At 39.0% G+C, this 16,455-nt stretch overlaps 1 protein-coding gene across 1 annotated transcript in view; it reads left to right on the forward strand.

The window, feature by feature from the left end:
* LOC139392339 (calcitonin gene-related peptide type 1 receptor-like) overlaps nt 1–4,872 on the forward strand; it is a 54,328-nt gene extending 49,456 nt beyond the window's left edge. The window contains exon 15 of the mRNA XM_071140256.1: nt 1,976–4,872. Coding sequence (XP_070996357.1) covers nt 1,976–2,200 — 225 coding nt within the window. The 3' untranslated portion in view covers nt 2,201–4,872. The remainder of the gene's footprint in view (nt 1–1,975) is intronic.
* Nucleotides 4,873–16,455: the final 11,583 nt, after the last annotated feature.

Consider the following 16,455-nt stretch of genomic DNA (forward strand, 5'->3'; position numbering starts at 1 on the left):
CAATACTGCGTGGGTATTTTGGAGTCTGATAAGTCTGAGAAGGGCGTTGGGAAAAATATATTGGGTATTGAGTAACTAGATTGATAGCCACATTTCATTGATCACCAAGCCTAATCCTTATTGTGGCTAGCTTCACAATACAACCCGGTCCGGTCGAGCCTCACTAGTCCGATGAAGCTAGCTGGCTGTTTATAACATTAGCTTTGGGCAACAGGGTTAAGTAGTTGGCTAGCTATTTATTTTCATGAACTGAAGTTCAATATCAATAGGCAAACAACAAGTGGCTACCTAGCTAATACTTACTCACAAGGATTCCTAAATCATTGCTAAGAATAATGAAAATGACTGCAGTTTCTACTGGTCATTGTTGTCAGGCTGGTTGTATTGGTGCTAGCTAGGTACGAAGCTAAAGCTAGCTAGCTTGCCCAGAACCAGCGTTCGAACAGGTATTGTGAACAGATCAAATTGTATTGGTCACATACACATGGTGTGTGCTTGTTTGCAGACTTTAGTACAGCTTTGACAGTGCTACTGATACGTACTGGTGGCGCTTGGCTTGCACGTGGAAATTCAGCACACACAACATTCTACAATAGAATAGTGTTATTTGACGTGCATCTTTTTTGACACACAAAGAACCATACGGCGTTCCTAAAATACCTGTTTTTCTTCGTAATTACTGATCAATTCATTTATACACGTATAAATAGTAGGTTTTGTTATCTGTTTTAACAAACTTGTTATTTATTTATTTGTCTTATGTTCAGTCTTGTGAAAAAGTAAGTATACACCCTGGAAAGTAGTCTTTTTTAAACATATTTGAACAGATGGATATGTAATCTTCACTTCAACACTATTGACAGATAAAGGTAACCTATTTTAACAAATGACACTGAAAGATTATACTTTGCAATCATTTATTCATGAAAAAAATCTACAGAAATGCAATTCCATAGTGCAGAAAAAAAGAAGTACATTCTAGCTTCAATAGCTTGTGTTGCCCCCTTTGGTTGAAATAACAATGTAGCCGTTTCTTGTAACTGTCTATCAGTCTCTTACATCCACTGGGAGGAATTTGACCCGCTCTTCATTACAGTACTACTTCAATTGTGTCATGTTCAAGAGCTTTCTTGCATGCACATCCCACTTCAAGTCCCCCCACAGCATTTCGATAGGATCTGAGCTTTGACTCCATAACCCTACATTTCTTATTTTCCACCATTCTGTTGTAGCTTTGCTTTTGTGTTTTGGATCTTTGTCCTGTTGCAAGATCCGTGTTCAGCTTCAGCTTTTTGGCAGATGGTGGTGATGGTAAAGGTAGCGGTATACTAACTTTTTCTGCATAAGGAAAATGCATTTTTGTTTATTTAATTCCATAACATTTTCCCAAATTTTGGGGGGGTGATTTGTTTTACTGGGTTACCTTTGTCAATGATTGTGGTGGGAATTTAGCTCATATCCATGTGTTCAAAAATGTTCAAAACATTTTATAAATAATACTTTCCAGGGGATGTACTTACTTTTTCACGACTGTATATAGATGTTTTCATATCAGCCCTTGGGTTTCCAACCACACCTGCACACTGTTTATTTTATTTCTTTATATCTGTATTGTTGTCTATCACTTGTTTTCTTTGGTGATGACAGGTACAAACAGGCTATGTGTATTTGTTATATGCACATGTCCCTGTCTAATGAGTCTATCACCCCCTGTATGTCTGTAAAACCCTGATGAAGGCAACAGCTGAAATGCATTGATTTAATTCATAAAGAAGCTTTTATGAAATGTACTTCCATTGTCTTCCAAGAGTAGCTAAATATGGCTGTTCTCTCTCTCTCTCTCTCTCTCTCTCTCTCTCTCTCTCTCTCTCTCTCTCTCTCTCTCTCTCTCTCTCTCTATGAGTGTTTATGCATTTGCATGTTTACTCACCCATTAGAGAATACAGTTTATAATCTGAATGTCCCTTTTTCTCAGGTGCAGGCGGCTCTGAAGCGACAATGGATTCAGTATAAGGCCCAGTGGGGTCAGAGACGGAGGGACCACTGCTCCATGCGCTCTACCTCCTACACCGCCACATCAATCACTGAGGTGCCCGCCTTCATGTACCACCACGACTGCAACAGCGAACACTTAAACGGCAGACACACCTCTGAGGACTCTGAGCTGGTGGCTCTTAAGACAGGGGAGACGTACGCCTGACAAGCGGGAGGCAGTCTGAGTGTCGGAGGAGAGAAGAATTAGTAGAGGAACCAAGATGGAGACATTTCTCTAATATCCCGCCGCAGTTCCACATTTCATAGATAGAACTGGTGGGTTCAGCCCAAGACTGTGAAGGAGAAGACCGTGTGTCTCTGGACAGTGATATCTCTCCCATGAATTGGCCAATGATGGCTGATGCTTCATTTACATGACATTGCTGCTGCTCTGGCTGCTTATTAAAAACACTAAGATATACAGTACATGAAACGGGAGCCGCGTTTGAAATTTGGCGCGTCCTAAAGCTGCTATCTGTGGGACTCTTAACACATCATGGGAATGTTAAGGATGATTATAATGATGATGAAGAAGATGATAATTAGAATGACTATGATGATTATTAGAATGATGATGATGATGATAATGATGAAACTATTGTTGCTTTGCCTATACCAAAGGGTGTGTGGGGTGGGCTGCCAGTATGAGAGGCATGCTCTGTGTGAACTGAATCCAACACTGAAGAGTTCCCCTGAAGGTCACATACTGACGGACAGCACAGTGCATGTGTGTGTGTGTGTGTGTCCATGGCGACACAAGAGGTCAATGGTTTAAAAGGCTCCCTGTGCCTAAGTTCTGGAATCCTGTAAATAATGGTTCACCACTTTCACTTTAAAAGTGTCAAAGTGTGTTTTAGAGGATTTTATTTTTATGACTAAATGTTTTTTTTCTTGCCAACAACTTGCTCTTTAAATACTTTCTGTCTGTTTCGTGAAGCTAGCGAGCTCCTCCAGACTGCTTACAGCTGCTGACTGTGCTTGCGGTGTGTTTCTGTCACAAGGCCTGTATTTAAAGAGTGCAGAAGATACAGAATGTCTTGATATGGACTCAAGAGAGAAAGAATAAAAAGGATTGGTTAACTTAGACTAAAAATAAAAACAGACTGAATCGCATAGGTAACATGTTTAGCAGACACATTTTTGAGTACCACCTGGCTCTTGAGAATATTTTCTGTGAAGTCTGTTTGACGTGTCCATTTGCCAAAAGGTCTAATGTGAAGCTTCTAGGATTCCACAATAAGCGTTATTTTATGTTTTGTGCTTAAATGAAAGCCATTCCAATATGGTGAAATTATTTTCTCTATGTCATATCAGTTATGAATAGAGAGGGAGGAGAGAAGAAAAAACAGTATGGTTACCTGCAAAAATAATCATATAAACAATAACAATATACCATTTTTAAAAGAAAAGTCTTGACAATCTAGGCCTATGGAAGATGTTTCAAGGTAAAAACCCTCGTTTCCCCAGGCAATTATCTATATCGAAAACATAATTACCTTGAAATAGCATCCTTCTAGTGTACAGAATCTGTCAAATGTTAAGAAAATCCTTCTAATTGAGGGCTATTTGAAAGATTCTGTTGTCATTTCTCTTGTGTGAATACTACAGTGTATTTTCTTTCATTGTTTATTATCACACACCTACTATATTATGCCCTTAGATTATTATGCCCTTAGATCCTAAATGAAATCTCCACCTATTCTCAAATGTATTCCTTTGTAGGTTGCGCAACCTTAACAGATTCCTAAATTAGACACATGGAAAACCAATCTAAACCATTGAAATACTGTTTTGTATTGAGTTAAGATGTGTGTGAGTGTTCGTGTGTGCGCGAGCGTGTGTGTGTGTGTATGTGTGTTCATGTTTATCAGTGTGTAAAGGGAGCTAGTGATGCATGAGCCTTGGGGCCTTCTGATGTTTAAATTATTCCCATTCACATTAATGGTGTTTAAAGATAGACATCTGTTATGATTTATCTCCAGGGGACTTTCAGAAACTAAGAACAGCTCTGATCTGGATATAGTGGACACTTAGGAAAAAATAGTTCCATTAAGGGTTCTTCTGCTGTCCCCATAGAACCCTTTTTGGTTCCATGTAGAGACCTTTGTAGAAGGTCGGCCTATGTAGAACCCAAAAGGGTTATACCTGGAACCAAAAGTTTTTTTCAACAGGTTCTCTTATGGGGACAGCCAAAGAACCCTTTTAGGTTCAAGATAGCACATTTATTTCTAAGAGTATAGCACTATGCTAGATAGATACCAAGACTTTAGTAGGGTACCGAGGACAGCCGATTCATTTTTTTAACCTATATTTAATCCTAAATTGTGCATACAATGAAATTCACAATGTGATTTATACATCTCAAACAATTTAAACATGAGGCCTCAGGTGCCCAGACCCATAGCAGACTAGTCTGGATTTGAATGCCGAAGACACATCTTCCTTTGGGGACAATTAAGCTTATCTTACCTTAGACCCTGTCAAACTTATTGTGCCAATCTAATTTATTTTACAGCTTCAAGTCCAATTAGGCCAAGATCAAATAAATCTTTAGACTTATGCCAATGTTTATACTGAATCCAATGTCTTTGCTGTTGTTGGGCCATCATGGAAGAGATGGAGAAAATCAGTTTGAAATGGGAGAAGGCCATTAGATGAGGTCTCAATAGGCTCTATTCAATCTGGATTGAGGAAGTTTGGCGTTACAGAGCGATTGAAATGTAAAGGAAATGTTTCCTCAATCGGAAATTACCTTTACATTTCTAGCGCGCATTCTGTAAGGCTTCAGCAATCCAGATTAAATAGAGCCCTAAGAGCTCATTCTGTAAGGCTTCAGCAATCCAGATTAAATAGAGCCCTAAGAGCTCATTCTGTAAGGCTTCAGCAATCCAGATTAAATAGAGCCCTAAGAGCTCATTCTGTAAGGCTTCAGCAATCCAGATTAAATAGAGCCCTAAGAGCTCATTCTGTAAGGCTTCAGCGATCCAGATTAAATAGAGCCCTAAGAGCTCATTCTGTAAGGCTTCAGCAATCCAGATTAAATAGAGCCCTAAGAGCTCATTCTGTAAGGCTTCAGCAATCCAGATTAAATAGAGCCCTAAGAGCTCATTCTGTAAGGCTTCAGCGATCCAGATTAAATAGAGCCCTAAGAGCTCATTCTGTAAGGCTTCAGCAATCCAGATTAAATAGAGCCCTAAGAGCTCATTCTGTAAGGCTTCAGCAATCCAGATTAAATAGAGCCCTAAGAGCTCATTCTGTAAGGCTTCAGCAATCCAGATTAAATAGAGCCCTAAGAGCTCATTCTGTAAGGCTTCAGCGATCCAGATTAAATAGAGCCCTAAGAGCTCATTCTGTAAGGCTTCAGTGATCCAGATTAAATAGAGCCCTAAGAGCTCATTCTGTAAGGCTTCAGCGATCCAGATTAAATAGAGCCCTAAGAGCTCATTCTGTAAGGCTTCAGCGATCCAGATTAAATAGAGCCCTAAGAGCTCATTCTGTAAGGCTTCAGCGATCCAGATTAAATAGAGCCCTAAGAGCTCATTCTATAAAGCTTCAGCGATCCAGATTAAATAGAGCCCTAAGAGCTCATTCTGTAAGGCTTCAGCGATCCAGATTAAATAGAGCCCTAAGAGCTCATTCTGTAAATCAGAGAAGGTGTTAACCACTGTGAAATCTTATAGATGATTTAGAAAGGTTTTGATCCATCCATATTTTAAGGTTGATTTGTTCTGGATATGAACACAATGTTAAAAGTCGTTTTTTTCTTCATTTGGAGGATGATGAATATTTCTGTATATTTAGTATGTTCATGGCTATGTTGTCCAGTGCCCATGTCAACATGACCGCAAAATTTGTGTGTGTAATAGATGTGAAATGTTTTGACCACTGTTTTTGGTTCTTTTGTTTTGCTTGTGTTTGGCTCTCGACCTCTAAGCTCTTTGTGTGGCGTTACTTCAAACAAGAGAAAAACTGTTTTTTTAATGCACAAATCGACCAGCTTTTTGTTTAAAAGCTATTGCAATCAGAAATATATTGGAAAAGATTCTCTGTTATTTATTTATTGTGTGTGTGTGTGTGTGTGTGTGTGTGTGTGTGTGTGTGTGTGTGTGTGTGTGTGTGTGTGTGTGTGTGTGTGTGTGTGTGTTTTGAAAAGGAGCAGAAAAATATGATTTTAACCTTTCTGATCTCCCCATCCCGGATCCGGGATCGTGAATACAGACTCAAGCTCATTACCATAATGCAACGTTAACTATTCATGAAAATCGCAAATGAAATGAAATAAATATGCTAGCTCTCAAGCTTAGCCTTTTGTTAACAACACTGTCATCTCAGATTTTCAAAATATGCTTCTCAACCATTGCAAAACAAGCATTTGTGTAACAGTATTGATGGCTAACGTAGCATTTAGCGTAGCATTTAGCGTTAGCATTCAGCAGGCAACATTTACACAAAAAAACAGAAAAGCATTCAAATAAAATCATTTACCTTTGAAGAACTTCAGATGTTTTCAATGAGGAGACTCTCAGATAGCAAATGTTCAGTTTTTCCTGAAAGATTATTTGTTTAGGACAAATCGCTCCGTTTTCTGCGTCACGTTTAGCTACGAAAAAACCCCTGTATCCAGGATTGTGTAAATTTATCAGCAAGCTCATTAGCATAACACAACGTTAACTATTCATGAAAATGGCTAATGAAATGAAATTAATCTATTTGCTCTCAAGCTTAGCCTTTTGTTAACAACACTGTCATCTCAGATTTTCAAAATATGCTTTTGAACCATAGCTAAACAAGCATTTGTGTAAGAGTATTGATAGCCTAGCATTGCATTAAGCCTAGCATTCAGCATGCAACATTTTCCACAAAAAACCATAAAAGCATTCAAATAAAATAATTTACCTTTGAAGAACTTCAGATGTTTTCAATGAGGAGACTCTGTTAGATAGCAAATGTTCCGTTTTTACAAAAAATATTATTTGTGTCGACTAATCACTCCGTTTTGTTCATCACGTTTGGGTAAGAAAAAAAAAAAAGAAAAAGTCATTAAAACCAATTAACTCCATAATATCGACAGAAACATGGCAAACGATGTTTAGAATCAATCCTCAAGGTGTTTTTCACATATCTATCGACGATAAAATCCATCGTGGCAGTTTACTTTCAATTCTGAAGAAATGGAACGCGCATGGACTTACTGATTACGCACACAGGACACCGGGCGGGACACCAGGTAAATGTAGTCTCTTATGGTCAATCTTCCAATGATATGCCTACAAACATGTCACAATGCTGCAGACACCTCGGGGAATATACAGAAAGCGCAGGCTCATTCCTGGCGCATTCACAGCCATATAAGGAGACATTGGAACACAGCGCCTTCAGAATCCGGGGCATTTCCTGTATGAAACGTAATCTTGGTTTCGCCTGTTGCATTAGTTCTGGGGCACGCACAGATAATATCTTTGCAGTTTTGGAGACGTCAGAGTTGTGTCTTTCCAAGGCTGTCAATTCCATGCATAGTCAAGCATCTTTTCGTGACAAAATATTGCGCTTAAAACGGGCACGTCTTTTTATCCAATAATGACACAGCGCCCCTATAGGTTCAAGAGGTTAAAAGTTCAAAAATACTTCATCACCGATGTACCTCTCAGCAGACAACAACCAATCCTCACTGTAATATTTGTGTATAAAAATGTCCCCACTAAATTATTTAGGTGTACTTTGATATCTAGTGTCCTTTATGGAAAATACACATTTCAAGGTTCAGAAGATTTGCCTGGTAAGTATGTGAGGGAAATTATGTATAGTGTTTGACTTAATTCATATTCCTGCTCTCTCATTCATCAACCGTCGTACAGTAATGCTTTTCACACCCATTATACAACACAAAGTCTCAAATGGCATTCTATTCCCGACATAGTGCACTACTATTGACGAGGGCCAAAAGAGCTCTGGTCAAAGTAGTGCACTATGGAAGGAATAGGGCCCAATGGAGATGCAGACAAGGTCTGGGCTCATCAGAGCTCAGTTGTCCTCTGAATAGGACAGTTCTTCTCATCAGTAGACTCTGGTAAAGGCTGTTATCATCCTAAAAGGGACTGCTTTTGCTTTTCTTAAGAGCCCCCGCAACTATAGGGTATCTATAACATGAAGTACAATTTCAAGGCCTGTTGGTTCCTAAGCACAGCTTAAAAGGAAAAAGCATTCCGCCCCCATATTCATAGCATTGTGTGTTTGTAAACCCATAATAAGTCAGTGGCAATGAAGTTGGATTTGTAAAGCCATTTCAATAATATTATTCTAATTGCTGTTTTACAGTACTTACAGGCAAACCCCAACCCATAAAAAGGAATCATTAAATGATAGTGTTCAACTTGAAACTGAAGGTGAATTCACCATGCCTGTAAAGTTTCATGAAAATAATCTGAATCTTAGCATTCAAACTAAGCAAGAGTAGACCTACAGTACCAGTCAAAAGTTTGGACACTCATTCAAGAGTTTTTCTTTATTTGATTATTTTCTACATGGTAAAATAATAGTGAAGACATCAAAACTATGAAATAACACATATGGAATCATGTTGTAACCAAAAAAAGTATTAAACAAATCAAAATACATTTTAGATTCTTCAAAGTATCCACCCTTTGCCTTGATGACAGCTTTACACACTCTTGGCATTCTCTCAACCAGCTTCATCTGGAATGCTTTCCCAACAGTCTTGAAGGATTTCCCACATATGCTGAGCACTTGTTGGCTGCTTTTCCTTCACGCTGCGGTCCAACTCATCCCAAACCATCTCAATTGGGTTCAGGTCGGGTGATTGTGGAGAATGGGTCATCTGATGCAGCACTCCATCACTCTCCTTCTTGGTCAAATATCAAATCATATTTTATTGGTCACATACATATGTTTAGCAGATGTTATTACAGGAGTAGCGAAATGCGTGTGTTTCTAGCTCCAACAGTGCAGTAATATCTAACAAGTAATTTCAAAACATTTCACAACAATACACAATACACACAAATCTAAAGGAAAGGAATGGAATTAAGAATAAATTAATATTTGGATGAGCAATGTTGGAGTGGCATAGACTAAAATACAGTAGAATAGAACAGAATACAGTATATACAGTTGAAGTCGGAAGTTTACATACACTTAGATTGGAGTCATTAAAATTGGTTCACAAACTATAGTTTTGGCAAGTCGGTTAGGACATCTACTTTGTGCGTGACACAAGTCATTTTTCCAACAACTGTTAACAGACAGATTATTTCACTTATAGTTCACTGCATCGCAATTCCAGTGGGTCAGAAGTTTACATACACTAAGTTGACTGTGCCTTTAAACAGCTTGGAAATTTCCAGAAAATGATGTCATGGCTTTAGAAGCTTCTGATAGGCTTATTGACATAATTTGTGTCAATTGGATGTGTACCTGTGGATGTATTTCAAGGCCTACCTTCAAACTCAGTGCCTCTTTGCTTGACATCATGGGAAAATCAAAAGAAATCAGCCAAAAAATTGTACACCTCCACAAGTCTGGTTCATCCTTGGGAGCAATTTCCAAACGACTGAAGGTACCACGTTCATCTGTACAAACAATAGTACGCAAGTATTAACACCATGGGACCACGCAGCAGTCATACCGCTCAGGAAGGAGACGTGTTCTGTCTCCTAGAGATGAACGTACTTTGGTGCAAAAGGTGCAAATCAATTCCAAAACAACAGCAAAGGACCTTGTGAAGATGATGGAGGAAACAGGTACAAAAGTATCTCCATCCACAGTAAAATTAGTTCTATATCAACATAACCTGAAAGACCACTCAGCAAGGAGAAGCCACTGCTCCAAAACCACCATAAAAAAGCCAGACTACAGTTTGCAACTGCACATGGGGACAAAGATCGTACTTTTTGGAGAAATGTCCTCTGGTCTGATGAAACAAAAATAGAACTGTTTAGCTATAATGACCAGTGTTATGTTTGGAGTAAAAAGGGGGAGGCTTGCAAGTCGAAGACCACCATCCCAAACGTGAAGAACAGGGGTGGCAACATCGTGTTGTGGGGGTGCTTTGCTGCAGGAGGGACTGGTGCACTTCACAAAATAGATGGCATCATGTGAAAGGAAAATCATGTGGATATATTGTGTGTGTGTGTGTGTGTGTGTGTGTGTGTGTGTGTGTGTGTGTGTGTGTGTGTGTGTGTGTGTGTGTGTGTGTGTGTGTGTGTGTGTGTGTGTGTGTGTGTGTGTGTGTGTGTGTGTGTGTGTGTGTGTGTGTGGTGTGTGGTGTGTGTGTGCATGTGTGTTTGTGTGTGCATGTGTGTGTGTGTAGTGTGAGGAAACACCACATCTGATAGATGTTGTCAATCTGGTTGTCACTGTCTGGGGACGCTAGAAACAACTGGGTTCCAAAAGGGTTATTTGGCTGTCCCCATAGAATAATCCTTTTCTGTTCCAGGTTGAACCCTCTGTGGAATGGGTTCTAAACAAAACCCCAAAAGGTTCTACCTGGAGCCAAAAGGGTTCTACCTGGAGCCTTTTAGGTTCTAGATGGAATCTGTTTTTCCAAGGGTGTAGTGCACTACTTTTGACCAGGGCCCATAGGGTTTTGGTCAAATGTAGTGCACTATGTTGGGAATAGGCGGGCCAGTTGAGATGCAGACAGACAGCGATATGATGTAGGGACGATATGACAGTAGGGCAACTTCCTGCTTAGCTTACAATCTGACATTACAGCCTCTCCCTACTGTTTTAACATTATGTTGCCATAGATAGACTTATTTAATCTATTGTGTAATTTTACACAATGATAACAGAAGATACACAAAGGCCATAAAAACCCTTTGCCATCGACTAAGGTGGAACACACCCATCTGTTACATCAGAGCTTTGGCTTGCTTGTGATCCCATCCCTCCATTTTGAAGCGCTTCCATCTATTATTCAGGAAACACAGTTCAATAACACCGCTATTGGATTTTAAATAGCACTTGATGGTGTGTGTCAAACTGTCAGATTAGCATCCCTCAGATGTCTTCTGATACCTTCAACTTCCTCTTTATGGATTATAATACAATGCACACTGCGTAATCATCAACAATGACCTAAGTAGCATAAATCCTTTGATATTTAAAGTGGTTACTACAATACACATGGCGTGATAATCATCATTGAGCATTCTGATTTAAATCCTTTCATATTAAGTATAAGTGATTCAACAATGCCCACCAGAGCACCTCTTAATCCACTTCTGTAACGTTTACTTTCAATTTATATTACCATATTTTTATTTGTAAAGCAGGGGATGAGACAAAAGACCAACGAACATCGGAGACTGGGCTGAAAGCCTGCATGCTGCCATTCATAATCAACCTACTGCTGCCATTCATAACCAACCTACTGTTGCCATTCATAACCAACCTACTGCTGCCATTCATAATAAACCTACTGCTGCCATTCATAACAAACCTACTGTTGCCATTCATAATCAACCTACTGTTGCCATTCATAATCAACCTACTGTTGCCATTCATAACCAACCTACTGTTGCCATTCATAACCAACCTACTGTTGCCATTCATAACCAACCTACTGTTGCCATTAATAACAAACCTACTGCTGCAATTCATAACCAACCTACTGTTGCCATTCATAATCAACCTACTGCTGCCATTCATAACCAACCTACTGTTGCCATTAATAACAAACCTACTGCTGCCATTCATAACCAACCTACTGTTGCCATTCATAATCAACCTACTGCTGCCATTCATAACCAACCTACTGTTGCCATTAATAACAAACCTACTGCTGCCATTCATAACCAACCTACTGTTGCCATTAATAACAAACCTACTGCTGCCATTCATAACCAACCTACTGTTGCCATTAATAACAAACCTGCTGCTGCCATTCATAACCAACCTACTGTTGCCATTAATAACCAACATACTGTTGCCATTCATAAGCAACCTACTGCTGCCATTCATAACCAACCTACTGTTGCCATTCATAACCAACCTACTGTTGCCATTCATAACCAACCTACTGTTGCCATTCATAACCAACCTACTGTTGCCATTCATAACCAACCTACTGCTGCCATTCATAACCAACCTACTGTTGCCATTCATAACCAACATACTGCTGCCATTCATAACCAACCTACTGTTGCCATTCATAATCAACCTACTGTTGCCATTCATAATCAACCTACTGTTGCCATTCATAACCAACCTACTGCTGCCATTCATAATCAACCTACTGCTGCCATTCATAATCAACCTACTGTTGCCATTCATAATCAACCTACTGTTTCCATTCATAACCAACCTACTGCTGCCATTCATAATCAACCTACTGCTGCCATTCATAACCAACCTACTGTTGCCATTCATAACCAACCTACTGTTGCCATTCATAACCAACCTACTGTTGACATTCATAACCAACCTACTGTTGCCATTCATAATCAACCTACTGCTGCCATTCATAACCAACCTACTGTTGCCATTCATAACAAACCTACTGCTGCCATTCATAACCAACCTACTGTTGCCATTAATAACAAACCTACTGCTGCCATTCATAACCAACCTACTGATGCCATTAATAACAAAACTACTGCTGCCATTCATAACCAACCTACTGTTGCCATTCATAATCAACCTACTGCTGCCATTCATAACCAACCTACTGTTGCCATTAATAACAAACCTACTGCTGTCATTCATAACCAACCTACTGTTGCCATTAATAACAAACCTACTGCTGCCATTCATAACCAACCTACTGTTGCCATTAATAACAAACCTACTGCTGCCATTCATAACCAACCTACTGTTGCCATTCATAATCAACCTACTGCTGCCATTCATAACCAACCTACTGTTGCCATTAATAACAAACCTACTGCTGCCATTCATAACCAACCTACTGTTGCCATTAATAACAAACCTACTGCTGCCATTCATAACCAACCTACTGTTGCCATTAATAACAAACCTGCTGCTGCCATTCATAACCAACCTACTGTTGCCATTAATAACCAACATACTGTTGCCATTCATAACCAACCTACTGCTGCCATTCATAACCAACCTACTGTTGCCATTCATAACCAACCTACTGTTGCCATTCATAACCAACCTACTGTTGCCATTCATAACCAACCTACTGTTGCCATTCATAACCAACCTACTGTTGTCATTCATAACCAACCTACTGTTGCCATTCATAATCAACCTACTGTTGCCATTCATAATCAACCTACTGTTGCCATTCATAACCAACCTACTGCTGCCATTCATAATCAACCTACTGCTGCCATTCATAATCAACCTACTGTTGCCATTCATAATCAACCTACTGTTGCCATTCATAACCAACCTACTGCTGCCATTCATAATCAACCTACTGCTGCCATTCATAACCAACCTACTGTTGCCATTCATAACCAACCTACTGTTGCCATTAATAACAAACCTACTGTTGTCATTCATAACAAACCTACTGTTGCCATTAATAACAAACCTACTGCTGTCATTCATAACCAACCTACTGTTGCCATTAATAACAAACCTACTGCTGCCATTCATAACCAACCTACTGTTGCCATTAATAACCAACATACTGTTGCCATTCATAACCAACCTACTGCTGCCATTCATAACCAACCTACTGTTGCCATTCATAACCAACCTACTGTTGCCATTCATAACAAACCTACTGTTGTCATTCATAACAAACCTACTGTTGCCATTAATAACAAACCTACTGCTGTCATTCATAACCAACCTACTGTTGCCATTAATAACCAACATACTGTTGCCATTCATAACCAACCTACTGCTGCCATTCATAACCAACCTACTGTTGCCATTCATAACCAACCTACTGTTGCCCTTCATAACCAACCTACTGTTGCCATTCATAACCAACCTACTGTTGCCATTCATAACCAACCTACTGTTGTCATTCATAACCAACCTACTGTTGCCATTAATAACCAACATACTGCTGCCATTCATAACCAACCTACTGTTGCCATTCATAATCAACCTACTGTTGCCATTCATAATCAACCTACTGTTGCCATTCATAACCAACCTACTGCTGCCATTCATAATCAACCTACTGCTGCCATTCATAATCAACCTACTTTTGCCATTCATAATCAACCTACTGTTGCCATTCATAACCAACCTACTGCTGCCATTCATAATCAACCTACTGCTGCCATTCATAACCAACCTACTGTTGCCATTCATAACCAACCTACTGTTGCCATTCATAACCAACCTACTGTTGCCATTCATAACCAACCTACTGCTGCCATTCATAACCAACCTACTGTTGCCATTCATAACCAATCTACTGTTGCTATTCATAACCAACCTACTGTTACCATTAATAACAAACTTACTGCTTTTGAAACTGCAGGAGTGGTACAATGTAATGAGATTAGTTTTTACATAAAGTGACTCGACCAAATTCACATAGAAATGTGGTTATAGATCTGTCATTCTACTTGAAAGCAAGTCTAAGAAGCTTTATATCTGTTCTATGTGCACTATTTCTTTGTACACCAGATTCTAACAGCTGAAACAACAATATTTTTGGTTATGGAAAATATAAATCACAGATGTTCTAATGACTCTATACTATGCTAGTTTATTTTGTCACAAACTGAAATTAGGCGAACTATTCGAGTTTTAAATGTCGGAGCGATTTCTGCCTAGTGCAACTTCAAGGGAAGTTTATTATTCTCCTGCTGCAACGTCTACATCCCAAATGGCACCCTATTCTCTTTATAGTGTACTACTTTTTACCAGGGCCAATAGGGTTGCACCCAGTCAGACAGGAACAGAGAGGACACAGAAAACTATGAGCTATTTAGAGATGCTGAGTGTTCCAATACTATGATGATACAATATTTACAGATGCTGAATGTTCCGCTACTACGATAATATACTATTTAGAGATGTTGAATGTTCCAGTACTACGATAATATACTATTTAGAGATGTTGAATGTTCCAGTACTACGATAATATACCATTTAGAGATGCTGAATGTTCCAGTACTACGATGATATACTATTTAGAGATGCTGAATGTTCCAGTACTAGGATAATATACTATTTAGAGATGCTGAATGTTCCAGTACTACGATAATATACTATTTAGAGATGTTGAATGTTCCAGTACTACGATGATATACTATTTAGAGATGTTGAATGTTCCAGTACTACGATAATATACTATTTAGAGATTATGAATGTTCTGGTACTACGATGATATACTATTTAGAGATTCTGAGTGTTCCAATGCTACGATTATACACTATTTAGAGATTATGAATGTTCTGGTACTACGATGATACACTATTTAGAGATGCTGAGTGTTCCAATGCTACGATGATACACTATTTACAGATGCTGAATGTTCCAGTACAACAAGTATACACTATTTACAGATTATGAATGTTCTGGTACTACGATTATACACTATTTAGAGATTATGAATGTTCTGGTACTACGATGATACACTATTTAGAGATTATGAATGTTCTAATACTACGATGATACACTATTTAGAGATTATGAATGTTCTAATACTACGATGATATACTATGGATGGAAACAAATCACTCTCTTTATGCTCTGTGTACCATGAGCAAAGTCAGATTTGTATCTGGCAGTGGATTGTGGATTTATGTTCCACATAACTCCCCTCCCCTTAGCCCCCTAATGGTACTTGTGCATTATGTCATTAACAGATTTTCAAGGCAAATAATTCATTTTCAGAAGGTACTCAAAAGATGGTCTGTTCTGGTGAGTAGCTTCTCAGAACAAATAATGTATTGTCCTTTTGTGTATGTGTGTATGTGTGTGTGCTTGTTTGTGTATGTGCACGTGCTTGTGAGTGTCTGTGCATCTGAGCCTGTCCATGCATGCATCTATGTGTGTGTTTTAGTGTGTGTGTTATGAAAGACCTGTCCTATCTCTTACCAGCCCACAGTGTCCCATATAAAACCAACAATCTGCCAGAGATGAGCTGATTAGACTCATTAATGTTAAATGGTTATGACAGGGACAATTGTACCCCTGTGTTTTTGTTTGGAGGAAATCATTTTAACATTGTCACTAATTGCAGCTTTACTAGAAGAAGCCACTTTCACTGGGAGAGGGAATGTAACTTTGCAAATAATTACATTGTCCTAACACTTAGTTAAACAAGCTCTGATCACAACATGCTACTAAAGATTTTGTTATATATTGTTTTAACAAATTAGTTCATTAGTTTATAGTCTGTGGAACATTCTTCTGTTATAAAGGGGATACAAAGCTAAAATACAAAGCTGAGGCACACACACACACACACACACACACACACACACACACACACACACACACACACACACAGAGAGA

This window comes from Oncorhynchus clarkii, chromosome 32, assembly GCF_045791955.1.
Source record: "Oncorhynchus clarkii lewisi isolate Uvic-CL-2024 chromosome 32, UVic_Ocla_1.0, whole genome shotgun sequence".
Taxonomy (NCBI): Eukaryota; Metazoa; Chordata; class Actinopteri; order Salmoniformes; family Salmonidae; genus Oncorhynchus; species Oncorhynchus clarkii.